Source organism: Anopheles gambiae, chromosome 3 (assembly GCF_943734735.2).
Source record: "Anopheles gambiae chromosome 3, idAnoGambNW_F1_1, whole genome shotgun sequence".
Lineage (NCBI taxonomy): Eukaryota > Metazoa > Arthropoda > Insecta > Diptera > Culicidae > Anopheles > Anopheles gambiae.
Window position 1 is genome coordinate 98925077 of NC_064602.1, and position 27789 is coordinate 98952865.

The following is a 27789-nucleotide window of genomic DNA, read 5'->3' on the forward strand; positions in this document are numbered from 1 at the left end:
TTTTGTTTTTACTTACACGCTCCAAAAGGTTTAATAATTTTCTTTAGGTATCTTGGGATCGTCTTACTTCGATACTACATTAAATTACAAAATTTAAAATGTGTCCACGTGATATATTTTACCGAAAGTAATGGAATCGAGGCAAAATCCGATGCCCATTAAAACTGCCGCTAAAACGAATTTCAACGCGCAAGCTCGCCAGCGACTCAAAACTTAAACGTTGAAAGGTGAAAAGAAATTATTCTTCAAAAAGTATATATTGCATGTATGATTTTTGTTTGTTTCACATTTCCACATATATGTTCGAATCTTAGTTGAGCCGCGTATAAACATATTGAAGACATGCATTCCACCAGCATTTGAAAAAGTTAATAAAATTACACGTATGCAACAGCATTTTTGGTATGCTACAGACTTGTACCATTCATTTGGGATATAGTTACGGCGTTGGCAAATGCATTGCAGAAAAATAAAACTATCTTACTTGCTTGCTTGTAACTGTTTAGTTCTATTTTTCCCAAAAATCCCACCAACTCACAACTTGCCACAACTTGTACACACTCTTATGGAAAATTAGTTCGTTGCTATTCCAGATGGAAATTAAAATGCATATAAATAGGTGAACAAAGAGTTGTTAGCCTACGGACGGGTTTTGACAGTCAAGAACGTGCTCGGTCTGATCTTCGATTGACGTGGTTAGTATGATTGAGATTCTTTCTTTATCATAATTCATACGAGAGAATGTTTTTTCGTTGTGTGCATACAGACTTACAGCAATTACTGTTGGTTTTCAGTGGTTTCGTGCATGGGTACATGACTGCTAATGCGTTTGGGATCCTTAATCGTTAGCTGGGTCTGGTGGACCAATAAATATCACTATCACCTAGAACAATACAAATATTAACAACTGATTGACTTATTTCACTAGCCTGGCGTGGAAGGACTCGAACGATTTTTTGGAGCCGAAACTGACAGTCGTATCACAACTATGCCTCGATTTCGATCAGTATTTTTTCGTCCGAATCCGCATCGGTCGTAGCGAGCAGCGCTGCTGAGAGTTCCAGTCGCGCCTTTTGTATAACCCATATCATAAGAGCGGCGCCAACAATCACCTAACAATTGAAAATCGATCGATATTAGCACACTTCACACTTCCAGAGCACGCAAAAAGAAATGGTTTATTATGCTCTTACCTCCACCACAAATACGCCATATCCTGCCAGTCCCAGAGCAGCATTGTGGTCACTTAGTACCTCGTGAATAGAGCGTAGCTTCGAGCCTAAGTATACGTTAATAGTTTGCGCTGGGAGCAGTCCAATTACCGTTCCGGCATGGTAGCTCCGGGTATTTACGGAGCTTATCTGTAAGATGAAAGATTGACAGTATAATATCAGTTGGCAGTTGACCACGTTGGACAGCCGAAAACCGTTTTTTACACACTATAAACAATACAAACACATGCCCCAACCCGAACGTACGTGCTCGAAGGGAAATAAACTAGCAAAATGAAAAAAAGAGAACGTTACTGCTCACCATTATACCATTTCGAAAAAAACTCTATGAACAAATGTGAGTGCAAATAACAGGCTACAATTATTTTAATCTGATTTTATAAGATATAAATAGGCATTTATAACGACAACTATTCCAGCACTGTACTGATATTCTGTTCAAGGTAACATTCACAAACAACAGCCAACAGAAAACGAGCGTGAAAAGCTGGCAAAATCTCTGGGACAGTAATGATTCTACCTGCAATAGAATAGCTACAAACTTAAAAAGTTTATAATTGTACACCTTCGAGTAAAGTGGTCCATTGTTAGTTGATTGTGTTTGGGATGTTCATAATATTTGATTTGGCAAAAATACGACAAGGTTTGCTCATTTTAGTATACGCATCTTTTTTCTCTATGCCATTTGCAGTGACTTGACACATTAAACACAGCCTGTTACAAGACTGATTCTACCAAGCGAACTATCACGCTTTCCAAGCCTAGTTGCATTATAAGCTCGAGAATAGTTTCTGGCTCGCACATCACGTGAAACTAAGCCACATGGTGTCACGTTTTACGGATTTCGTTCAAGCATGTCTACTCACGAGGCAACACAGTCTAAAGTCAACTTACGCCGAATATGGTGTTTTGCAGCCCGAATGGTATTGGTGTTAAGCGTGCAAAGAGTACAATTTTGAAGGCCCTTGGTCCGGATATAACCCGAAGGATGGCACGGCCGGTTTCGTTTCTGATGAGCCTGAAAAAAGAGAAATATGACGAAACATTACCAAACGACAAATGCAGCTAAACGCAACCAGCCAGATGTTATGTATGTTGTAAAGCGAACACAGACCGAAAGGCGAATTACGTTTCATGGCCACTTAATAGGGCCAAGTGTTAACCAGTGCGATTTAAATCACCACAACTCTCAATTCTGCCACCCTATGGCTATGGGTAAAAAACCAAATATGCCTGACACATACATATATTCAAACTAAACAAATATGTATTAATTAACACGAACAGAGGAAAAGTCCAGCTTCGTTACAGCCTGATACTACTGTTTCCAAATCTTTGAATTAATTCTTTTGAAGTATTAGACACAAACTTTGCAGCAATAATTTACTAAAACAAAACTAATACTGCAATGTTTCAATGATCTAGAGCGACTCTTTTAACATATTTACTCGATTACGCTACAAACGCACATAGGCAACTACTTTGATCAGTTGTCAAAGCGGCTGACCTCGATATAAGCGTAACCTAAAACGAGTAAAAATTGAAGTGATGTTTCCACGAGCGGCTGCTGTAAGCCAACGCATACAACGGTAAATTGCAGAGACATACGAATTTAGTAGTCTAGCTCCCAGCTTCGTCCATTGCCTTTATAATAGCTCCATGATGCTGTTTGTTTGTTTGTTTGTTCGACGTTAGTGCGAATGTCTCTCGCTGTTACTCATGGAGCATGCGTCTGGTGCTTTAATACATTCTAACGCTTCGAAGAATATTACATCAATTTTTTTGTGTAGATACTGTTTGCGCTGGTGCAAAAAACTCTTATTCACATTCAATGCGCAATGCACCGCAACGGTTTCCGAAAGTCGGTGATATTTTTAATTGGGAAACAATCAAGGAATGATGGATTTGGATAAATAATAATGACGATTCTGTTAACCGACTGTTAACTTAACTGTTAGACTTTTTTTTGCTCATATATTATTTTTGTTCGATTATTCGATTCGATTGTTCGAATCATTAAGCGAACTTCAATTGCTACCTTTAGCAACTAGCAACTAACTCGCTATTGGAAGACATTCTTGGTGAGTGTAGAAACACAAATAATTGTTGCCCCAAGTGTGCTATGGAAAAGAGTTTCAACTGTTCAATACCACGTAGCAACCGTTTAGTTTGCTGCTGTTGCTAACTTATTTGAACACATGTGCCACGTCACATCCACCCTTTCCTAAATTGAGACTTGTAAATTAACGTTAATCATGAGTAAACATACTGCTCTTGCTTTAGTATGTGCCGTGTCCACTGCTATCTGTATGATACAACAACAATTTCAACAATATTGGCAACAGTGGCGATTTGGCAAAAAGATTCGTGTATCACCATAGTTCATCACAGTGAGTCAGATGCTTTAGTTTATTAAATATTTAAAATATCGTATCTATTCAGCATTTCAATATTACTACGATTAATGTAATTATCAGCATCCACCTATAACACATATAAGCGACTCCTTATCGATCGCATGCGCTTAACGCATGTTAAACTTTTGCGTAAACAAGCAGACTTCTATCATCACATACCAACCATCATGTACTATGTACAGTATTAATTTGCAGTTCCAGAAAAACCGCTGGAAAAATAACAGCCTCAAACAGCCCCAACTACTAAAGAAATGTTTGAAATAAATAATACTCACTTGTGTACGGGCAGTTTGCTTTGAAGCGATTTGATTGTATTGTGCGCAATGGCCACACCAAGATTAGCGCCGATCACCACAGTCAGCAGCCCGCGAATGAACCCAAACAGGTAGCCGCTGGCAATGATCAGCACTAGATAACCGACCGTTACGGGAAAACTTACGACGGTGAACATGCACAGAAAGATGACAAATATTATCCACGTGTTCTGCGTTTCGATCCAGAACAGGACACCTTTGGCGGTATCTCTGAATGTGTAGATTAATAGCATGATCCCGATCAGCAGGCACAAGGGAAGCAGATAGCTGAACATGGGCCTACGCTGTGAGGCCACTATGCGCTGCAGCCGGTACAGCCAACTATCGCGCATTGCGATCGTGTCACCGTCTATCGATGATCGCTTCCTATCATTAGTGATCGTTGCCTTGGTAACTGGCAATGAGGAAGGCCTTGATAAAACTGCTTTTGCGGGTAGTTCCCCGAACAAACTGTAGTTTCCAAACTGTTGCTGTTCGTAAAACGATAGACAGGCGCCGCTGGCCGTCTGTTGCGTCACAGGATCGTACTCATATAAGCAACTGCTCGGTTTCTTCTTTGGGCTAGTTCCTTCCAGTGACACTACTGTGAAAAATGCTTCTGTCGGTTGTACCAATGATACTGGCGATTGGTCCTTTGCAGTAGCAGCCGAATGATGTATGCCCTTAAACAAAGGCTTATTGTGATGGGCGTTCCGGATCGGAGGCGAAGCAGGTGTTGGTATCGTCCTAGGTGATGTGATAGTTTGTGATGCCGTTAGAACGAATGTCGGTGAGGTCAGTGTCGGCAACTGACGAAAATCCTCCGTCGTCTTTTGAACCAATGATATTGCTTGTTCATCGAATTTGATTCCATTCTCGTTCGAACAGTTCATACTGGTTGCAAGATCCACGGAAACACGCAGAACGCTAGGTAGGATTAATTTAAAACGAATAAAACCAATCAGTACACACTATCAACGTTTCAAGTGAGGGCCAGTTAGTTATTCCCCTTTTATGTGAGATCGGTTACAGCAGTTACTCTGGTTGAATGGAGACCGGGAGAAAGTGAGCAAAATACCACAACCATCAACAAATGTGAGCAGTGTGTTAAATCGGTGTCGGAATGGCGACAAGCACTCACAAAAGAAATGAGTGAAAGCGGGTACTTTAGCCGGAACTAGCCCACAGGAAGACAATAAAAAAAAGTACTTAACACCATCGGAATTGGTGAATCATAGTATGTAAGCTAGAAAACGTACGTTAAGGCAATTACATATGAAAATAGATTCTTGTTCCACCACACCATAATCAAAACAAAACACGCAGAAGCGCATTCGCACCCAAACCCACTTCCACGTAGATAACATATTGAATAGAATGAGATGAAAAAATGGTACAAAATCGATCGTTTTAATTTACAGCAATCACCGTCACCGTACAAAGGCCCACTTGCACTCATTTACCACTGATGCACGAAAACGGGACGGATGGGCAATATGTTCCCATCGACGCTGCGATAAATAAAGATGTTACTCCAGTAGCAGGGTCCATTTTCCAACCAAAAACACACCAGTAAAGTTACATCTTCCTACAAGTCTGCAAATCTTCCAACGTTACATTGACATACACTGCTCGAAGCACCGCACTATCGTTTTAGAGACTCGTGCAAACTTCGCAAATGCTTTTAATTACACGCCACAACTGCATTGCGTTTATGTGCTCCGATGCGTACACAGGAACCACGCAAAAAAAACTTACTTCGACTTCGGAGTTTCAATGCACAGAGCCCGAGTCCGAGCGCGAATGTTTACATTTTAACTTATTTTCGCACGCATACGAACAAAGTTTTCTCTTTGCATTGCAAACGGAATAATATATAGCACTTCACGACTCGCTCATACTTAACACACAACACACTTCTTTTCTTCACAACAGACTACGTGAGAATACGAGGATGATCGCGCTTCCATCGACAACAAACCTTATTTTTGTATTTAGATTTTTCTTATTTTCTCTTCGCAGTGTCGTTTGACTCCCCGTACAACATGGCGAGGGTTTTTGACGTTCGAATATCGCTGCACCTCGCTCATTTTCTCTACCTTTCCTTTACTTGCTTCCAGTGGTCTTGCTCCAGCGAGCTTATGTGCCCCCCTCTCCCACTTCACAACGAACGCTTCGTCCACCATTGTACATATGCCTTTCGTTTCGTGGTTGACTAAATTTAGTGTGCCCAATTTTGTTCAATTATTTGCATAGGAAGCGATAACAGTTTAGTACAAATGTAAATAACTTGATGGGTAAGGACCTTAGGAAAGCTGCGCAACCCGTAGGACCTCAATTCAAAGAGGCACACGCAAAAATCTGCGCGAGAAAAAGACCCGGATGAACAAAATGATTCATCTTTAAGCATTACATTAACAAGGCGTGCTATTTTGCATCTTGCCGATTGCATCTTTTGCGGTTTTGCATCTTTTGCGGTTTGCCTCTAAACCGTCATGCTGTAGCGGGTACATTGCAAGAGATATGTGTGTTGTAATCGTTAGAAAGTGCTACAGTGTACGCTTATCCTGATGTGTTTACTTGCTCTTTTTTGGGCAATCACTTAAGACAGATTTTAGTGCACCAGTTTTGTAGAAGAATGGGAATGACTACAAACATCGGTATATTCACACGCCATCATGCAGCTGAATGCATATCGACGGAAAATTGAAAACATTGAAAGTAAAATTCAGTAAAAAAAAATCGTAGTATACGAGCCAATATGCTCCGTAAGTACAATAAGCTATCGGGCTATGGAGCGTAAAGTATTAGAAAAATATGTGTACTTGTTTTTTTTTACTTGTTTGCCTCGCCGTTTTAGGTAGACTGTGCACTGCTGAGCACGTAGGAAAGGTGAGCTCCACCTGATCCAGCCTTCGAGCACGCTGTGCGATGCTGCGCCGTACAGTACCGTGCAGCATGTCGTATTAATCACTCTTTTGACAACGCATGTGTCCGCTTTTTTGCCATTTAATTTTTTCCACCAACACAATCGCACACCAGCGCGAGCTTTTTGGCGGTCATCTTGAACCATCAAAATGACTTACAAAAACGCTCGCCAGCGAGGAAAAATCGCACTGATTTGGAGCGTTGGCGAACTCATGAAAACCGGTTTTTGGCCAGCGGGTTCCGCGTTTATACTTCCAGCGCCAACAGTTACTCCACAGCCAACGATATGCCCAAGCAATGCCATGTCATTGTTTGGACCTTTGAAAAATGAATACGAATTAAAACCGTTAGATTGGTATGTTATTTCATTTCTCACAACGGGCCTTCTGGAGTAACTTAGGAATTAAGTTTTAGGTGCCTGCCGTAGATGTTGTGATTTACAGAGTTGTGCTCGAGAAATTGTGTACGTAAAAGATACATTGGGTTGTATCTTAACTTTTGCTTTTTTTTATAACTTAGTCAACGCGATACAGTAGAAAATTGAACAATTATCGACACTTATCCATACACGTTAAAATACTAGGACGCACCAGCTGAACCGAGCGCCCCTACCGAGAGCTCCTGCTCGATTGGCCTTCATGCACACTTCATTCAGTGGTCGGCACACCTGTCCACACCAGGATCGGTATGGGTTCAGTATCGGTTCCAGGACCGGTATGGGTTCAGTATCGGTTCCAAGACCGATATGATTTCATGTTTTTTCTCCAGAACCGGTATGGCTCTAACTTCAACTCCAGCAGCGGTATGGGTTCATCATCATCGGTTCCAAGACCGGTATGGGATTCTGATCTGTTCTAGGATCAGTATGAGTTCAGTTTCAACTCCAACACAGGTATGAGTTCATGGAATAAAATTTATAACTAAAATAAAAAAAAAAACCCATGCTCGTTGGGTAGTCCTGCAATCGTGGCCCGTTTGGTCAACCGGGAAAATGACGCGGTTCTTTCTGAATATAAAAACAAACTTCGCAAGAAGCTGCAAAAAATCCGCTAATGTTTCAGTTTTGTTAAGTTTTCATTTTAATGCCTCGAGTGTTATTACATGGTTTGTCGTTGGTGTTTGTGTCTGTGAATGTGTGTGTGTGTGTGAATGTTGACTCTGTATCTTTGTTGTGTGAAGGAAGAATTCTTCTGCCTTTCGTCCATCGTAGAAAATCGACGGAGATGTATATCCTAATGTTAATATAACATTCTTCTCGGCATGTTCTTAACGAAGAATCTATCAAATGCAATTTGTTGTCTGGTTTAGTCACTACCTGTTTCTCCATAGTTTTGGAATTTTCGTTTTAACATGGAATTCATACACCACCATACTGTGTTTGTTGCTTCTGTCCTAGTAGTCCGATCTTCCCCTACTGATGGATAACCAATTTGCTCGATTTTTTCGGCTGCGCTTCAGTGTTAATTAATCTGTGGAGCTTACCTCTTATTTTTTTAAGCTTTCAAATTAACTAAGGAAGAAGGAGCGATTGTAAGGAAGGTCGCGAAAACGAATGAATGCAAACATAACTATTGCAAAAATGTAGAGATCTTGAATAGCGGGCCTATCAGATGTTCAGACGTTTTGTGTAATTTATCTATATCGCTTCATCTAACATATTACCGTTTCCTTCATAAAATATAGTATATTACAGTCTCTTTGCGATGTTTTATATTACTATTATGCATAAGCTATCTCTTCTATTCTTTTGAATTTTTATGTTGCTTCACTTATGATTTTTTTAGGCTTCACGGGCGTTCGTTACATGATGTTTCTAGTCGATAACGCTTGAGAACCTATGAAACTGAAACATTACTGTATTGTTTTGATGGTGATTTGGACTTAGAATATTTTTGTAGTTTGTTATGGTATTAATTCACTTTGTTGCTTTTCCTTCCCCGCAGATTTAACGATCTAGGGCAGACACTGTTGACGATCGTGTTGTTTATAAGCCCGCTCTCCTCACGCTTATAGCTCGTCCTTCGTCGGTTTATCGTCCTTCTCCTCTTCTTCTGGTTGCTGTTTGGTGAAAAGAAAAATTCGGTTACATTAGCGTTACATGCCGGTAGCATAAAGCACTTGCAGTCCAAACGTACCTCATCCTTTTCGCCTTCCAGGAATTTAACGAAACCCTCCAGCGTACGCTCGCCCTTAAACTCCACCTTCTCGTTGTCGCCCTTTCGGTACAGGTAAATTGTTGGGAAGGAGGAAATCTTAGTATGCTCCAACTCGTTTGCAGTGGCGTCAATCTTAGCAATGACTACACTGTCACTGTCCTTGTATTTCTCTCCGAGCTTGTCATAGATCGGCACCAGCTGTTTGCAGTGGCCGCACCACGGAGCGTAGAATTCTACCAGCACGTCCTTGGTTTTATCGAACGCAACCTCATCAAATTTGGTGGCTACAAGCACCTTCACTGGCTCTTTGTCCCAATCTTCGGGCAAGTCCTGTGACAGCAGGTGCTGCTTCACCTTGCCATCCAAGAACGACTGCACAAACTCAAGAATCTTGTCTGCTGATAGGTCATTCGTTTCGGGCTTGTACTTGGCCATGTCTTCCTCCAAGCGAATGATGCGGAGCGAAGGGACTTCGTCTTTCTTCATGCCGAAGAATTCTAGGATGCGGGTATGGTCCTCCTGATCGGCGTCGATAGTAACGAACAAGATTTGTTCACGGAACTTCTTAGCAACTTCCTTGGCCGGTTCGACGAATTCCTTCAGGTGTCCAGCCTCCTTCGAGATGAAGAACAGAAGGTGGCTCTTGATTTCTCCACCGAAGATCTTTTGGGCCGTTTCGTGGCTAAAGTCAACAATCAATGGCAGGGCCTGGGCGGTGACAAACTTCTTCAGAGCCTCCTCAGTAGCTTCTCCTTCAAAGACAGCCTTTCCTTCATCGAAATGTTTGAACAGGATCACAGAGCCACACTTGGCTTCGTACTTGGCGTACACTTCCTCACTGCTGGTCACACCGAACGGATAGTCGTCAACAGCGACTGCCGTGGACATGAATGCCTTGGCTTCCTTTGAATCACGATCCTTGAAGAAACCAACCACAGCTACATTATTTTCCTTCAGGAATTCTTCAGCTGCCTCAACAGTTTCGAGCTCCTTAGCGGCCGGGCCAGTCTTCTTCTCCAGCCACGATACAATCGTGTCTTGTTCGCGTCCACCAGTATAATCGACCTGGGATCCACTGCGGAAAAATTTCAGGGTGGGGTAACCACGAATTCCATACTTCTCAGCAAGTTCCGGCTCAACCGTGGCGTCCACTTTGGCAAGTTTGATGTTCGATTCCTTGTCCGCGAGCACCTTGGCAGCTTTAGCGTATTCGGGAGCCAGAGCCTTGCAATGTCCGCACCATGGAGCGTCTGTAAAATATGTTTACCGTTTATATTATTGGTATCAGCAATAAAATGCAAATAATACAATCCAAATTGCGAGTACAGTTATCCGTGTAATTTATTCATAGTTCTGAAGACTAGCAGTTCACATTATCATCAAATGGATGAGTATAATCTGTATGGTAAATTATATTTTAGCGAAACCACCGATATCCCGTGCTCTTTTCCCCCTTCATTTTGAACAAGATTATATATATTGTCATGCATAGCCAATTACAATCATTGGCAGTGTGTAATGAAGATAACAACGGTTTAATTCTACAGATGGTTGTTTTGCTTTCCTACACATGCTTGTTGGTTTGATATCTGTGCATTACCAACTATAGAACCGAACATATTTTTGCAACTGTATGTTAAGTACATTCATTTTTACTTTGACATCAAGGCAACAGAATAAGTGAACAAAAGACCCTAAAATAGTAAATAGGACATTTTTGCTTCATTTTGATAAGTATTTAATAATTATTAAATCGAGAAACACATTATAGATTTCAATATTATCATATATTTTACAACATTACTTTAAAAAGTGCATGATACATATACTGTTAGCAACAAAAGCAGCCAAGGAAAACAGAATATATTGGAGTCATAAATGCCAAAGAAAACATTGAACATGACCCTGAACTTGAACTGAAAAAAAAAAATCCTCTGATCGAATCTATTATCGACTGTTAATGACTAGAGATCAGTTAATGAATGCAAACGTTAACTCTTTTAAATCATACTTCTCTTACTTTTTGAAACAGTTTCCACGTAACCGGTACCGTATAGGGGTCGATGACCGGAAACATAAACGACAGCGTTTTCTTCGTGAATAGGCAGGCAACTGTAAAAAGGCTGCGAGTTTCATCTCGGTACAAACACACGTACACATTCGATGAAGAAAAGACTATAAGATGCGAAAGCGGCTGTGGCGATGCGCGATAGACCCTAGCCACTGACGCGTACAACATTCATGGAGAATATGTGTTGGTTTCTACAGTCTTGCCTCACCAATCGACACGTCACGGCTGCTGAGCAGCTTATTAGAAAAACCGGTTTACTGACGCATCTTAGTCTTCGTAGCTCCCGATGGTGCATGTATTCTCATACCTTACTTTGTCAATTTTTCTAATGGATGTTATGGAAAATATGTGTTCAACAAACTTCTAATGTGTATACACGTACGGCAATATCACGTCCGGCTCGCTAATTACTCGTATCAATTTTACAGCCGAAAAAATAGCTTTTTGTGTGGCGGAAATTCACAAAGAACGAGCGAATTTATCGTATTGTTAAGATACTTGTAACTGATATGAGAGCTACGAAACTACACTGCAGCCCAATTGCTCCGCAACATTACATTGAGACATTTGATAAGAAACTATATATGGTATTGCTGTGCTGTTCGAAATTTAAACCTTGGACCTGCTGTTCCTACTAGGTTTGACACAGCAAAAAAAAACAAAACTGAAGAAATACATGCATTGTATGTCACTTGTATGTTTTGCTTTCGGCCACGTTGGTGCTCTTCCAAGGGAACACACCCTAAACACTTCTCTTGTGATTCGTAAGATAAACAAGGTGAAAAAATACGCTGGCAAAGCAGCAACACACACTTCGAAACACAAACATTTGTGTAAACACAGAGAAAAATCTGTATCATCTTTTTGTTTTTTTTACGTGTCTTACAGTCCTCTTAGCATCGCGCTGTGTTTGCACAGAAGTAGGCTGCACAAAATGTGCCAAGCTTGTACTGGAACCTAATACACAAATTGGAGCGGTTTGATATGTACCTGATAAGGGAACGGGAAAGCGTATTATCGACGTGGCCTGCTGCAATAGACTTTTTAAATAATCGAAACACGTAAGCGGATTCGCAAGACGATGATCCCGCTTTACGTACACGTAATCGTAAAGGTCAATGACGAAATTCTTCGCCAACGTTTGGATAAACCAAGTGTGGGAGGAAAATTACAAAATCAGGTGTACGTATATATAACACTTTTGTCACATGTATTTGAGTATGAAAATACCGTTAACGTTTATTTTGTACTAGTAACATTATTCGTACATAGTTGAAAAATACATCACAAAACCGTATGGACTTAACCGAACGACGTCCATAATAATCTTTAGTTTCTTAAAGATTTTGAAGCCATGAACAGCTATGTCCGACCAGCGCATATCTTCTACTAGTAGTTTCAAGCAGCCAGTTTGAAAGTACGCATAAAATTCATTTAGTTGCCGGCCGGCTACTTAAGAAACCGGTTGAAATAATCAATTTTTCCCACCAATCTCAGCATAGTGAGTTGCTGCTTGCTAGGCATTTCGCGATCAACGGGTGAAACGAGGGAAACAAGAAACTTCCACGTATACAAATCTTCCAACGAGGCATGACCACTGGCCGTCTCGGTTCCACTAACAGACGAGCAGGCGCGTTCATGCTCCTACATGGACTGTTCCTTTGTTTGTTTCGTTATCGTTGAGAACTGGTTGTCCGAAAGAGAGAGAGAAAGCAACTCCTTCAAGAACCACAGATAACATACTCCAACAGGCAGAATATAGCGTTGAGGAACATACCGAAACATAGCCCTTGGAGAAATGTGGCTAAACTGACTGACATTGCGTTTCTTGACCGGGTCAAACCGCACGCACTTGTTGGCGTAATTGTGCTAAAAACTGCGCTCGCTATCGCGTATCGGATATTTGATGCATCTATGCATCTCCATAATATAAGTATTTGCCTTAATGGAAGGAAATACTTACAATCCTTTAAATCCCAATTCTAACAAATTAAACTGCATTCCTAATAATAAACTGTACAATTGAGGTCAGTTGCTGCCTGTCCGATTTTTTGCACTGATTTTTGCTCTGTTCAATACACTTCAGGAATAGTCGGCCAAATCGTGAAACTTTTGCAATAAATACGATGAAATAAAGATTTCTAATCGAAAATATAAAAAACTGCCCCACTACACTATCGTTTGTACTGCTAAACAATTAAGGAAACGGCTTCGCACTAACATCAGACTGGATCCCATATTGAAACTCCGATTGCCCCTCCCTCCCTACCCCGCAAAAAAAGGAAAAATAAATCTACAGGTACTTACAGAATTCCACGAGCACAAATTCGTTGTTGGCGATGACCGAATCGAAATTGTCCTTAGTCAGTACCAGCACTCCATCTTCCGTTTTGACCTCTTCGGCTGCAAGCGCCACGGTGGCGAATGCAAGCACCAGCCCGAATGCCGACAGCAATCTCATTTTTACTCGATGGGGTAGGAAAACTGGAAAATGCGCCTTTCGTTGATTCAAGGGACAGGGAACACAGGAAAACTGCACGCGCGTTGGCGACAATGAAAGGACAAGAGTTAAAGTACTGTTAGCCTCGCATATAACCGAACTGCGGGGCACCACTGTCTCGAGCGTCGGATCGACCGAACCGGCAGACGAAAAGTTGATCAATGGAAGCTCGAAGGAGAACGGAAGCGCTTTAAGCCACTGTCGCCATGGAAGTGTTGCAGGAATCTGTGGTATACGTGGGACGCTGGGTGCTGGGGTACAGGTGGGAACCGTTTGTCAATACGGTCAGCGACAGAATCTGAGACACGTTAGGGTTGAACGGAGAAATGGCTAAAAATCCAATAAAAATCGTACTTACGCTCACTGGATCACTTGAATTCACGAAAAAACGAACAATTGTATGTTTTTTATCCTCTGACGTGGCCACAAACCGACGGATGGCTGCACGCACACAATCGCAACGCACAATCCACTGAACTGGAATTCTATCGCAAACGTCATCGCAGTGGCACTGCGGCTCAAAATCCAAGGTTATTGAATGTGTCACAATTGATTGTGTCAGCTCACTTTGTTTACAAAACACGTGCTTTGCGATTTGTGAGCCGGCTGCATGGCTTGCTAAACTTTTATTGGCAAGAAAAATACGAAACTTACAACGGCGCAAAATATGGAAGTAGAAAATGATGCTGCTATTGCTGAGGAATCTCCTAAAGAAGAGGTGCCTAATAAGCATGATGATAAAAGTGAAATGAAAGGTGAAGAGTACGCGTATCTGGATGCCACCGGCTTCACCTCCGAGTTGTTCAAAATCGAACTTCGAGGCCTTCCCAAGTATTACGGAATTGGTGTAAGTTAAATGGAATAATTTCATGTTAAACCCTGAAACGCCCTTAGTTATGCCAATTCTATTATTTGCAGGAGCTCAAGAAGCTGTTAAACGTGAAGATGAAGCTTTCTACGAATAAGATAAAAATTATGAAGCCTGGAAGCCCTTTCATATTCATTTGCTTTCGCAATCAGGAAGATCGTGAAGCAGCCATCAAAGCGCTTGATGGGTACAAATGGAAAGGCAAATCGCTGTCTGCCTTTGAAGCTAAGCCTGCTCCCGATCCACTGATCCGTAGGCGCAAGGAAGCATCGACCGCGGAAGGAGAACCATTAAATATAAAGCGACGCACGGTGGAAGCATCAGCAACGTCGCTCGCATACCTCACGTATGATGAACAATTGAAGCAGAAACAATCGGAGATGGAAAATGTGTTGCAAAAGTTTGGCAAAGAGCTCTGGTCCTCCATTCCAACGCTACGAACTTTTGTGGAAAAACAGCGTCTTTTACACGGCGGCCTTCCTTGCGCGTTTGAACCGATTCGCCCGTCCCCAATGCAAGACGGTTATCGCAATAAGTGTGAGTTTTCTATCGGAAAGGATGCTTTAGGTGTGAAACGTGTGGGCTTTCGAGTAGGCAGCTACTCGAATGGATTTCTAGAAGTTGAATCGATAGCGCACCTTAAGCACATACCAGAATGCATGAAACAAACAGTCGTACTCTTTGAACAGTTTGTACAAAGCTCCCCATTCGATGTGTATAGTGCCGAGACGTATCAGGGCCACTTTCGGCAACTGACCGTGCGTATGTCGCACGCTACCGGCCAGGTAATGGTAGTGGTTGGTGTGCATCTACAGTCATTGTCAGAGGAAGAGAAACAGACCATGAAGTCTTCAATTGTCGAGTGCTTAACATCGGAACCGGGCAAACAAGCAGGCATCAGTTCGATCCACTTCGAAGTGATTCAAAAACGGCAGCAAGGACAGTACACAAATCCTATAGAACATTTGTATGGGGAAACACACATCGAGGACACAATTTTAGGTCTCACATTTCGTATCAGTCCTGCGGCGTTCTTTCAAATCAACACTCCTGCGGCCGAGGTGCTTTATCAGTGTGCAATCGATGTTGCTGCTCCAAGCAAAAGTACAAGCATTCTCGATATTTGCTGTGGCACTGGGACGATTGGGCTTTGCTTTGCCCGCCATTGCAAACAAGTTCTTGGTGTCGATATCGTGGAACAAGCCATCGAAGATGCGAAACACAATGCCCAAAAGAACGGTATAGAGAATTGTAGTTTTTTTGCTGGAAACTCGGATGATTTAATCATGTCGTTGATAAGGCATGCTAACATTATGCCGGATCAGCATGAATCTTTGATAGCGATCGTCGATCCGCCGAGAGCTGGACTTCGTAAGTAATGCTAAAAAAGTTGGTAGAACGGTTCAGTTTGATTTTTTACTTCTCTTCTTTCAGACATTCGCTCTATTACACAATTGAGAAATGCCCGGGGACTCGATAAGCTGGTGTACGTGTCGTGCTCTCCCCAAAGCGCTATTAAAAATTGGGTTGACTTAATGCGTCCCTGTTCGAAGCAACTTCGCGGGGAACCATTCGTTGCGAAAAAAGCAATGGCTGTTGATTTATTTCCACATACTCCACACACGGAATTGGTCATACTGTTCGAACGTGAGAAGGAAAGCAAACAGGAACTCGTGGTGGATTCAGAAAATATTTGCACCGATAAACCTGTTGATCCACAGCCGGAGACATAAAACAAAAAGATTAATATAACCATGGGGAAACCAAGTGGTTTAATGGTATACGTGCCGATCCTTGCAAAGGTTTGGCACGAATCAATCCCCATCTGGTCAATTCCCTCTCTATCAAGGTCTTAGGTGTCATCTGGTTATGTAATATAATCAAGTCGATGTAGTAAACCTTCTGTAACGTCCTAACACCAAGCTAATGAAGACGAATAATTCTATTGTTTATTCTATTGAAGAGGAAACCATGTTTATTACAGACTAAAATACAATTATGCTATACTACATCAGATTCGTTGGCATTTTACTGTTGTGACGTGTACCGATGACGCAGTTGCAATAGGATCAGTGGTATCGTGCTGCGCTTCGATCTAAATCGCTCATCCATTATACTGTATGAATGGCAAATTCCCACGATTCGTTTCAAACGCCCTTCGAAGTAACGGAAATCCCATCTACTGGAAAAGGTGTGCGGGTTAGCTTAGGTGTGAGGGTTTGTGTAAGATTAGTGAACAGCTACATCTACAAGCAGAATGAATCGTTTTCTGAGACTCTTTATTTTACTTTTTGTGTTTCCCTTTTCATATAGTGATCCTCGTAAAAGTAGTCGCTATCAGCCGCCAAAGCCCCGATTTGAAGTGTTTGATCCCAAGGGATTGATTGTGTGGATTAACGCTGATCCAGGAATTAGTTCGTTTACATTTCACGGGAAACTTAATCAGCAGTTTGTACAGAATTACGATGTTGGACGATGGGCTCAGACAATAATTAAAATAAAAAACGGCCGATACCTTTTCATCGATCGCGAAGCAAAACTCGTACCAGGTGATACCATATTTTATCGTACAGTGATTGTTCGTAACGGACAGACCTACCGTACGAATTCCGGAGCGTTTACCGTGGAAGAGCTGCGTCCGGCCGCTACACCTTCACCCACATCCACTTCCGGTATCGTGTCGCGCTCTGCTACGTCCGAGCTATATCCATATGTGCTCACCGCAAATGAACGACGAACTAAGGACGTGAGGTCAACCGCTACCCAAACTGATGATTACGAGGGAAATTCAGCTGAACATTGCGCTAATGCACAAACCATTGTAAATGGACGAAAAGTGTGTGCTGGTAAACTGTTGTTTGAGGATAATTTTAATGGTCGTTCGATAGATTTGCGCAAGTGGCGCATTGAGAACCGTTTTGCATCTGACCCCGACAATGAATTTGTGGTTTATGCTGATTTCCCAGAAAATATAATGATACAAAATGGTCTATTAGCTATCCGCCCCACTCTGTTCGAGGAAAAATTTGGACCAGGTGCGACGACTCAGCAGTTTAGGTTTGGCGAAGAGTGCACGGGCCATAGCAGTTCGCGGGACTGTATCCGAGACACGAAGATTGATTTTGACATGATTCCGCCGGTACTTACAGCCCAGATTACAACTATAACTAGCTTTAAATTTACATTTGGAAAGGTGTTGATTCGGGCAAAATTGCCTGAGGGTAGTTGGATTTTTCCACGTAAGTGCTCTTCCCAGAAACTACAAAAAAAATATCAAGAGCAATCTTGTTAAGAGTATTGTAATCGTTTACAGAGCTATATATCATCCCTGCCACGGACTTTTATGGCCAAGACAGTTATGCTTCCGGATTAATGCGCATTGCATTTGTACCTGGTGGACCGCAGTTCAGGAATCAACTATCCGGTGGACTGCTTGTGAGCGACAGTGAACCTTTGCGCTGCTCTAAAATGTGCACTTTGAACAAAAATGTCCAATGGAGTTCTGATTACCACGTGTATGGGCTGAAGTGGACTCCAGAAGGAGTATGGATGGAAGTGGATGATGAGGTGTACTGTGCCATTGATCCTGGAGAAGGGTTATACCGAACCATTCAGTCTAGAAAGCCTCAAATTGCAAATCTGTGGCAATTGAGCGGATCCCGGATGGCTCCGTTCGACAAGGATTTCTATCTTGGTCTTGGAGTAGGTGTGGGAGGTCATTATGATTTCCATCAATTTAACGGGAAACCTTGGAAAGATTTAGGAGTAAAAGCCATGTTTACCTTTTGGAAAGCTAGAGACAAGTGGTATCCTACTTGGAATGTGAATAGTACCATGCTTGTCGATTACGTTCGCGTGTTTGGTGTTTAACCATGTTTGCCTTCAAGAGCGTCGAATAACATCGACTCAAACCATATGCCAGTCTCAAAATGCGTAAAAACATTTTTGCTTGATATTCAGATGGCATAAGAGTTATAACATACAGCCATTTTTTAATACATATGTTGGTCAAAATTGCCCTGCCTTAATTTGATTTCAATTGCCAGCAATAAAATGGACTAAACAAGTTTCAACTCAGATGATCATTCACGAGAAAAGGTGGAAATGCTTTATATTAGATTCATACTACTGTTAATTTTAAGTAAATTAGGATATGAGAACTAACAAATAATGTAATACGGCACAATACATAATTTAAAAAAAAACATCAATAATAAAATAAATTGGCGTATTTTTGTCATTACAAATAGCAGCGAAACTTTACAGTGTACGATACGGAACCAAATCATAAACTGGCAGCCCGGCCGCGCTTGCGCAAAACGTAAACAAAACAAGCTTGACGGTGTTCGTAGATGTCAAACAGCGGAAAGTACAATACAGTAGAAATTTAGCAAAAGTAAAATCCTATTGTGCTGTATCAAAACGGTCTCCTGTTTTCGGCTCTCTATTTAGTGATTAATGCAGTAATATGTACATTTGAAGCAAAGTCGAGGTTTTCAGCTAAGTAAAAAAGTGACAAACGCCCAAAAACGCAATCGTAAGTAAAACTTATCTTGTGTGTTCATGCGAGCAAGAAGACCCCGATTTGGTATGTTGTGCATGCAATTTTGTACAGTGATTCGACACTGCAAAAGAAAGAAACTCTCGTTTTATCGCCCGATCCCCGATGACGAACGCAGCTGCATGGTACGTACGCATGAGTTAGTTTTGTTACATTTTCACAGCCAATGCATTACAGTCTATTGTAATCAGTAGCAGAAAAAGATCCCACACAAACGCTGTCCCGAAAGGACAGACACTGGAACCCTCGATCCCACATTTATTCCAAGAGAAATATGGAAAACTTATATATACGTGGCCGAAATCGTGTGATTCTCAGTCTCTCGAATGGCTTTCCACACTGATTGTAATGTAGCGAGTGCAGTTTGAACAGGAGCGAATCCTAAAATAGAACATTGCGTAAGCAACAGAAAACGAAAACTGAGATGTGCCGTGACTGAGATGCTGCGTGAATGCATTGCTGTACGTCGAACCACAACTGAGGTATGGGACAGTTTTAGCAAATGAAACTACTCTTTCTACAGGCGCTAAAACTCTGTCATAGAAAACCTTGAAACTCTTATCGCTATCAATGTTGTAGGACTTTTTTTCACCTCAACCATTATCTCCGCTCTCTACCTATCGCGCATGTTTCTCACCACCATAGGGGTGGTGCTTTCTTATCAGTCTAAAGAAATGTCGTGAACTAATGTCTAAGAAAAAGACTTCAATGCCCGGTATTGCCCTATGTTTCGTGAGGGTAAACGAGCCTCGATTCGGTGGCCAAGGGCTAGGTGGCCATTTTATAATCGGGCTTTAAAATAAAAAATAACTTGGACACTCGATATCATATTGATGCCACGCTTAATTGAAGAGCGCAGCCAAGTGCAAACTCTCGCCGTCTCGTCGAATCTGGAGAGCAAACCCATTGGCAGGTCCTGGGAACTGACATCGGGCTGAACGTGTTATTTGTTTGATGTGAATCTGCTGCAATGAGATTACAATTTTGCATATTTTTAATTATTTTTAAAATATGATCCAAAAGGGATTTTTTTTGCATTTGAAAATAGATGGAACAATTTGTAAAATTTAGCCAACCAGCCATCACTGAACCCCTCCGTATCCGTGCTGCTTGTGTAGAGAGAAAATTCAACTACAGCCGTATTCAATTAAGGCCTGATGTAAAGTAATTGTGGAAACAATACTTTAAACTAATGTATGATGCGTTGGATCTATGGTGAAAAGAAGGCAGTGTTTTTAAAGTTAGTAAAACAGGCGAACTAAATAGAGTTGAATTATTCGTTTCAAATCTTACTTTAAAAATGAGATAATAAGTAAAATGTGTTGCTGTACTTTTAACTTACAAAACAATCATTGAAAGAATAGATAACATTACTGCTGAAGTTCGTTGCCTAAACAGCACTAGAGACTTGGTTTAGGTAATCGGCACATGACAGCTATTTCCTACATTTGTCACTACTAGAAAATAGTAAGCGAATCGTTAAAGAGTCTCTAGTTCTCTAGTAAATTTAAAGATACGCTCTACATTGTCGAATGACAGCCTTCGACAATTAGTGAACGTTACAAAAACCTCACAAAATGACACGATTCAACATACTTTCTACTGTAGTAAAGTTTCTTAAAGCGCCTCCGTATCGAAAGTTGAGAAAAGCATTGTGTGTATTTTGTGCTGTTGGAATAAATTGATGTCACCACCAAGAGACGTTGCAGTCCGCGATGAGGCACGGAACAAACAGAAAGGAACCGTTTTATTAATTTATCTATCGCTTCCACTTAATTAAACATAACACAGTTCGCCCAACGCTGTTGCACGTTTACACGCATACAAATGTGAAGCAGGCGAATCAAACAGGGTGGTTTATGTTTCCTGATGTATTCATACAGTGCCAGTGTTGGTGCGATCGCTTCTGCTTATCAATGTAAGCAAGAAGCTCTTGGAAATGCACGTTTTGGGTATGATAGTATGGTGGTGCCCGAGTTGTACCGGCAACTCAAATTCAACCAGCCAAATACAGCACAAGTAATCAGAGGGTTGCCGCAGACCCGCCCCGGACTCATCAGAAGTTCTTCTACGGGGTGGAATGAGGTGTGTCGTTGCACCACCACAATGCTGAAGGTCGCACATGTGTTATCTTCTCCGACAGCATGGAAGAAAAGTGGCGAATGGCTTATCTTGGCCCAAGGGAATGAGTTTCTAAACGAATGAGAATCGAACTGTTGCTGGTACGATTGCCCAAAAAGTGTGCGATCGTTTATACTGTACAACAATATTAGGTTAGTATGAGTCACTTGCGTACTTGCGGAACGCGTATGCGAGCGATAGAATGCGCTGTACCCAAGGAAATTATAACAGCGCACACATATTCTTACACAATATCGTAGGACAGTTACCCAGAGAACTATCTGGCAGGGAAGTTCCTTACAGCTCGTAAAGATGAGCACTGTGAGTTCAATGTGTGGTCTTAGACGAATCCGTGTCGCTTCAAAAGACGCGGGATGCTTATTTTTACCATTCTGAGCACTTTGGTGAGAATGTACTCTTGCCCCATTTGACGCTATATGTTGCCTTTTCTCCAGTCCGAGATTCTCTCTCTAACTTAACGCGAAGCGAAGAGTGCTCGATGTGTGTGATAGGACTATGCTGGTTTCAACCAACTCATTCGTTTGCGCTCAGTTAGGTCGATCGGTTGGACTTTCAGTGTACGCAGGCATGCGGTTCGATCAGTAAAGCATGATCATGCGGTGGACTTTTTGCAGAATATTAGCCGACTTCTTTGAAAGCAGTACAACCCATAAATGAAAATAGTGTTTGGATACTTTTTCTCTACTAAATGTTTCATTATCCCAATGATGCAGCAAAGGTAAGTAATAGTTAGTAGTGACTACTGCTTAGTTGATTAGTGCGCTTGTGTATGTGCATGAATGTGTGTGTTTGTGTGTGTATGTGTGTTGTATGTGGATATCCCATATTCTACTATATAAGTGTTTAAAATTAGTTTAAAGTCTGATAAGTCGTATTGCATCACTGCATTCAATTGAGTCAATAAGATGTTCAGTGCGCTGCATAAATTTTATGAATGCATTATTTTGAAGAAAATAACCATTTGGGAAATACTTTTTGCTCATAGTGATACATGCGATCGTGACGGTAGAGAAATTTAAGCCCATTGCACATAAGACTTGGTAAAATAAAATGTCTCGTTTTGATAAGAGTTTATTTACTCAATACCAACACAAGCAGCGTATCGCCAAGTGTTTGTTTTTAGATCTTGCTCGAGACGATGCGATAGCGCGTGGACGAAAGACTTCAACGAGGTTTACAGCCAGCAACATTAGGTACAGTATCGTACTGGTTTGAACAAAACGACTGTCCTCGTTTCTTTTCCAAATCTCTTCGAAATGAATTTGGAAGTATTATCTCCAGTATTAACTCTCACTGGTTTGAATATAGCGCAATATTGTTCAAACAACATTTTCTACAAAAACGAACAAAGAATCGGTGAACAAAATCGTTTCACACAACGACTACACTTATAACGAGTAATATTAATATATTGACCTTCTTGGCGTATAGAGCAGAAGTAACAAAAAGAAGCAAACGCCGAACGGTTGGCGGCGGCCCGGTTTTGTTTTTAATCATTCAAGCATTGCATATGGATATGTTTGTGCTCTCGGCTGGGGCGGGAATGTATCAAGCATCGAACCGCGCCTTCCACATCGTATGCATGCTTTCCAGAGCTACAATATTGCGCGTGTCATTTTTATTTTTCTTCTTTCAATCGTTAAATCAGTACGCTTCAAACCCAAGAATATCTTTGCCAGACGCGGCAACAGTGTTCGTTCCATCGTTGGCTACTGAATAGATGCGTTTCCTGAACGGGCGGGCATGGTCGCTTCTTCTCTCTGTAGGAGGTTTGCGAGAGGCAACACAAACTATATTGGCCTCCCCTGAAGCTTCGGTTTTCACTACCACCATAAACTGCGTTTTCAGCTCGAACTGAACAAACGGGTGGAGTTCGAAATGATGGTTTCCTTTTTGCTGACCTCAGTCAGACGCCAGCGTATGCCACACCAGATCTTTAGCGCTACGACCGAAGCGGGATGTTGGCACTCGAACGCAAAAGAACAGTCGCGTAAGATCTCTTCCAGAACACACGCAATAACATTTTGGGAGAGAAACGAATCAGATCGTTTTGTTTTTCATCGCGAGTGTATACGTCTTAGGTTGATGTTTTGTTCATATTGCTCCCACTACATGTTTCCTACTCGCTCGTGCCTCACTGCAGTAGCAGATAAATCCAAAAGATCTTGCATTTTGTTGTAATCTAGCAATCGTTGTAGATTGAACACAGTTCACAGTAGTCTATGAACGTAGTTAAGGATTAGTTAGTTGCAATAAAACCTTCAATTAGATCAGACGTCTTTAGGTTATGGGCGACAAGCACAAAGAAGTGGCGGTTCACGGAATACCGCAGTTTTCCGGAACAGGCTACGACACCTGGAAATTTCGAGTCGAAGTGTTTTTGAAAGCGTCGAAAGTATGGGACGCAGTGGTAAAGGACGTTCCATCAGTGGCCAGTGAAGTGACCAAGTTTGAGGAAATGGACGCGAAGGCAATGTCTCTACTGGTGAGCTTTATTTCTGACGAATACTTGGGATGTATTCGAGAAAAATCCACTACGAAGGAAATGTGGGAAGCACTAGAGAATACATTCGCCAAGAAATCCTCGGGAAGGCAAATGGTCTTAAGGAACCAGATCGCTCGTCTGAAGTTGAAGGAAGGGACATCGTTGCGCGCCCACCTTCAACAATTTGAGGATCTGGTTCGGCAGCTTCGAGTGGCCGGATCAAAACTTGAAGAAAGTGACGTCTGTTCGGCTTTGAGTTTAACGCTTCCGGAGTCCTATGATCCCCTGATGACGGCATTAGAAAACCTTCCTGAATCACAATTAACGTATGAATTAATGAAGACCCGGTTGCTAGGCGACGAATGCAAGCGCTTGGATAGAATCGAAAATTCTGAGGAGAAGCCTACTGCATTTGCCGGAAAAAATCGAAATAGGAACGGTTTTGAAAAATTCAACGGAAAATGTCACAACTGTGGAAAGAAAGGGCATATGAAAAAGGACTGTCGAATTAAAACGAAAGCCAACGTTGCCAGTGAATCAAGACAAGTTGTGTTCATGGCGGATGGAATCGGACGTAGGGTACAAACCGGTGATCAGCTTCAATTCCTGCTGGATTCAGGAGCTAGTGACCACATGGTAAATTCAAAAAAGTTTTTTACAACCGTGGAAAACTTGAAACAGCCAGTTTTCATCGATGTAGCGAAGAATGGGGAATCTCTCGTGGCCAAAGAAAGCGGCGTTATTAACGGAATGAGCAACCATGGCGTTCTGATGAGCGCTGAAAACGTTCTGTATGTGCCGACTTTAAGAGAAAACCTCATGTCTGTGAAAAAGCTAACGAAGGCTGGTGTGGAGGTCATATTTCAAGAAACGCAAGTGATAATGAAAATCAATGGAAAAATAATTGCAACTGGAAAACAGCGAGGAAATCTGTACGCTATCGAAATGAAAATTGAACGGGCTAATGCAAGTATAGCAGAAGTGGAGTATGCTGATCTTTGGCACCGTCGTCTCGGTCACATCAGTGAAGGTGCCATGTCTACTATGATACGTGAAGACCTTGCTCTGGGTGTGCGCTTCAAACCGGAAAAGCTCAAGTTCTGTGACGTGTGTGTCTTGGGTAGACACTGTCGGGAGCCGTTCAATGGTGCCAGAGACAGGGCAACCCGACCGTTGGAACGTATCCACTCTGACGTATGTGGACCGATCGACAAGCCATCGTGGGAAGGACATCGCTACTTCGTCTCGTTCATAGACGATCAGTCCCATTTTGCGGTGGTGTATTTGCTTCGAAAGAAATCGGAGGTCTTTGAAAAATTCAAAGAGTTTTCAGCAATGGCGACTGCGATGTTTGGTACGAAAATTTCAAAACTCACTATAGACCAGGGACGTGAGTATTTTTCGAATAATCAACAGAAGTACTACAAGGCGATGGGAATTCAGGTGGAGCCAACAGTAGCCTACTCACCGCAACAGAACGGGGTCGCGGAACGGTTCAACCGAACTCTTATCGAAAAGGTACGTACTATGTTAATTGGATCGAATGCGCCCAAGTCATTGTGGAGTGAAGCTGTGCTAGCAGCTGTGTTCATCTTAAATCGAAGTCCAACGTCTGCGATATCAAAGAACGTTACGCCTGCTGAACTATGGTATGGAAGAAAGCCAAGTCTGGAAAAGGCTCGTGTCTTTGGATGTCAAGCATTTGCATGGGTGCCGAATCAACAAAGAAAGAAGCTTGATGCAAAAAGTCGCCAGTTATTCATGGTCGGATATGCACCAAATGGCTATCGGCTATGGGACAAGGATTCTAAACAAATCGTTATTGCTCGTGATGTGAAGTTTAACGAAACATATTTTCCATGGACGAATGATACAAAAAATAACGGAAAATTAATTGTACCGCTAACCTACGAGCAAGAGGGGGAAGAAGTAATCGAGGAAGAAGTGATCGAGGATGCCGTTAATGTACATCCGGAAGAAGAAGATCCAGACGAGCAATATGGGGAAAACTCTTCAACTGAATCACTTGACTGCGATGGTGTCCAATCGTGTAATGATGATGAAGATGCAGCGGAAGCAGACGATACCGCGCTCCCTTCGCATCTAGATCTGGACTTGTCTTCCGGCCCTAGTGGCGAACAGTCTAGGAGGCGCAGCGAACGGGAGCGCCGATTTCCCGGTAAGTTCCTTGACTATATTACCGGATTCAGTGCTTGTGCTGTTGGCCCTCCGTTTTCTTCAGACGTTCCAGAAATGTATAACGACATTAATGCTCGTGAGGATCGTGACCGATGGTACCAAGCGGTACAAGATGAACTAAACTCCATGAAGGTCAACGATGTGTGGAAGCTGACGGTGTGTCCAGCCGGTGTGAAACCGCTAAAAACAAAGTGGGTGTTCCGGCTGAAGGAGGATGAAACCGGACAACAGGTCCGGTACAAGGCACGACTTGTAGTCAAAGGGTTTCTACAACGGCCCGGGATTGACTTTGAAGACACATTTGCACCCGTTGCTAGGCTGTCGACAGTTAGAGTAGTACTAGCTGTTGCCGTCCATCATGGCTTACACGTACACCAAATGGACGTCAAAACGGCTTTCTTACACGGAGTGTTAAAGGAGGACCTGTACATGGAAGTGCCCCAAGGCGTGAGGGCTAGACCAGGCATCGTGTGCAAACTTAGAAAATCGCTTTATGGTCTAAAACAAGCTCCACGATGCTGGAATGACCGCTTCAACTCGTCATTATTGAAGTTTGGGTTCCGTAGATCAAACCGGGACTACTGTCTGTACGTTTCAACTGAAAAAGATGATGAAATTTATCTGGTGCTTTATGTCGACGATCTTCTGATTGTTGGACGAAATATTCGAACGATGGAGAGACTGAAACGGCGGCTCACAGATGAATTTGAAATGACCGATTGTGGGCAAACGAAGTTTTTCCTGGGAATGCGAATGGAGTACAACCGTAATCGTGGCGAACTGAAGCTGTCACAGGAGGCAGCTGCAAACAAAATTTTAGAAAAATTTGGAATGTCGGAATGTAATCCAGCGAAGACCCCGATGGAGAAAGGACTTCAGTTGAGTCGAAAAGGAAATCATACTGCACAGCCATATCGAGAGTCGCTAGGCAGTTTGATGTATCAAATGCTATGTGTGAGACCTGATTTGTGCTATCCCGTAGCTTACATGGGACGATTTCAACAATCACCAACGGAAGATCATTGGCAAACTCTTAAGCGTATCATGAGATACCTTAAAGGAACCGCTACTATGGGACTTCACTATAAGAAAAATCCAGGAAGTAGATCACTCGAAGGATATGTCGATGCTGACTGGGCGTCCGATGCAGAAGATCGCAAATCCGTAACTGGTTTCTTGTTTAAGGTATATGGTTCAACAGTATCTTGGGCAAGCCGGAAGCAGTCAACAGTCTCCTTGTCATCAAGTGAGTCTGAATATGTAGCGCTAAGTGCTGCTGTTTCCGAAGGAATCTGGTTGGCTGGTATTTTGGAAGATTTGCAATGCAAGACACCATCGGATCCAGTTATTATATACGAAGACAACCGTGGCTGTATTGGTCTGGCTAAGAATGCTGAATCCAAAAGGATAAAGCACTTGGATATTAAACATCATTTCATTAAAGACCATGTTGCTGCTGGTAATGTTAAGATTGAACCGATAAGTACTACTGAACAGCAAGCGGATATATTAACGAAAGCTTTGGATGCAAACCTATTTGAATATCTCAGAAGCAAAATTGGAGTCAGCGATTGAGAGGGGGTGTTGTAATCTAGCAATCGTTGTAGATTGAACACAGTTCACAGTAGTCTATGAACGTAGTTAAGGATTAGTTAGTTGCAATAAAACCTTCAATTAGATCAGACGTCTTTACATTTGTTATCGTCCATTGAAGGCAAAGATTTCAACGATGTCCACCAGAGAAACCCTACCTCCATGGCGGATCGCTGCGCAAACACATCGAAAGGGAAAGATGAGATGATCTAGCTACCGGAAATAAAGCATAGCCGAGGGGTTAGGACTGCATTCTGAAACAGAAACACCAAATGTGCGACACAGATGTGGGTTCGCGTAGCAAACGATGTGAAATGGAAGAGAATAAATGTTTGCCAGCAGCC

At 42.1% G+C, this 27789-nt stretch overlaps 4 protein-coding genes across 9 annotated transcripts; 2 read left to right on the plus strand and 2 right to left on the minus strand.

The window, feature by feature from the left end:
• On the minus strand, positions 1-7036 carry LOC3291575 (uncharacterized). Of its 2 annotated transcripts, none has more exons than XM_061654755.1 (5): positions 5701-7036; positions 3925-4869; positions 2127-2250; positions 1194-1361; positions 1-1112 (listed from the first exon to the last, which is right to left on the minus strand). In XM_061654755.1, the coding sequence occupies exons 2-5, from the start codon at positions 4833-4835 to the stop codon at positions 987-989; spliced, it is 1329 nt and encodes a 442-aa protein (XP_061510739.1). In that variant the 5' UTR covers positions 4836-4869; positions 5701-7036; the 3' UTR covers positions 1-986. The 2 variants fall into 2 exon arrangements, with proteins under 2 accessions (XP_061510739.1, XP_551778.4); XM_551778.5 differs by having other exon boundaries at positions 5406-7036.
• Positions 7037-7925: 889 nt separating this feature from the next.
• Positions 7926-14099, minus strand: LOC1280308 (protein disulfide-isomerase). Of its 5 annotated transcripts, none has more exons than XM_061654752.1 (4): positions 13956-14099; positions 13405-13630; positions 9006-10276; positions 7926-8928 (listed from the first exon to the last, which is right to left on the minus strand). In XM_061654752.1, exons 2-4 carry the CDS (start codon positions 13556-13558, stop codon positions 8878-8880), a joined length of 1476 nt encoding a protein of 491 aa, XP_061510736.1. In that variant the 5' UTR covers positions 13559-13630; positions 13956-14099; the 3' UTR covers positions 7926-8877. The 5 variants fall into 5 exon arrangements, with proteins under 5 accessions (XP_061510736.1, XP_551775.4, XP_061510734.1 ...); XM_551775.4 differs by having other exon boundaries at positions 13405-13848; positions 13956-14084; XM_061654750.1 differs by having other exon boundaries at positions 13405-13895; positions 13956-14071.
• Positions 14100-14205: 106 nt separating this feature from the next.
• On the plus strand, positions 14206-16481 carry LOC1280304 (tRNA (uracil-5-)-methyltransferase homolog A). Its single transcript, XM_320147.5, has 3 exons — positions 14206-14444; positions 14516-15836; positions 15900-16481. Exons 1-3 carry the CDS (start codon positions 14265-14267, stop codon positions 16196-16198), a joined length of 1800 nt encoding a protein of 599 aa, XP_320147.5. The 5' UTR covers positions 14206-14264; the 3' UTR covers positions 16199-16481.
• A 241-nt stretch (positions 16482-16722) lies between these two features.
• LOC1280307 (beta-1,3-glucan-binding protein 2) lies at positions 16723-18479 on the plus strand. Its single transcript, XM_061654753.1, has 2 exons — positions 16723-17704; positions 17779-18479. Exons 1-2 carry the CDS (start codon positions 16723-16725, stop codon positions 18333-18335), a joined length of 1539 nt encoding a protein of 512 aa, XP_061510737.1. The 3' UTR covers positions 18336-18479.
• Positions 18480-27789: the final 9310 nt, after the last annotated feature.

What these genes read in the sequence shown, in the direction of transcription:
- LOC3291575 (XM_061654755.1), bottom strand. Translation starts at nt 4,835, where the DNA reads ATGAACTGTTCGAACGAGAATGGAATCAAATTCGATGAACAAGCAATA. An exon ending in AGCAAACTGCCCGTACACAA is followed by an intron (nt 2,251 to 3,924) that starts GTGAGTATTATT and finishes CTCTTTTTTCAG; the next exon opens with GCTCATCAGAAACGAAACCG. An exon ending in ATGGCGTATTTGTGGTGGAG is followed by an intron (nt 1,113 to 1,193) that starts GTAAGAGCATAA and finishes TTCAATTGTTAG; the next exon opens with GTGATTGTTGGCGCCGCTCT.
- LOC1280308 (XM_061654749.1), bottom strand. Translation starts at nt 13,558, where the DNA reads ATGAGATTGCTGTCGGCATTCGGGCTGGTGCTTGCATTCGCCACCGTG. An exon ending in ATTTGTGCTCGTGGAATTCT is followed by an intron (nt 10,277 to 13,404) that starts GTAAGTACCTGT and finishes CATATTTTACAG; the next exon opens with ACGCTCCATGGTGCGGACAT.
- LOC1280304 (XM_320147.5), top strand. Translation starts at nt 14,265, where the DNA reads ATGGAAGTAGAAAATGATGCTGCTATTGCTGAGGAATCTCCTAAAGAA. An exon ending in CCAAGTATTACGGAATTGGT is followed by an intron (nt 14,445 to 14,515) that starts GTAAGTTAAATG and finishes TATTATTTGCAG; the next exon opens with GAGCTCAAGAAGCTGTTAAA. An exon ending in TCCGCCGAGAGCTGGACTTC is followed by an intron (nt 15,837 to 15,899) that starts GTAAGTAATGCT and finishes CTCTTCTTTCAG; the next exon opens with ACATTCGCTCTATTACACAA.
- LOC1280307 (XM_061654753.1), top strand. Translation starts at nt 16,723, where the DNA reads ATGAATCGTTTTCTGAGACTCTTTATTTTACTTTTTGTGTTTCCCTTT. An exon ending in GGGTAGTTGGATTTTTCCAC is followed by an intron (nt 17,705 to 17,778) that starts GTAAGTGCTCTT and finishes AATCGTTTACAG; the next exon opens with AGCTATATATCATCCCTGCC.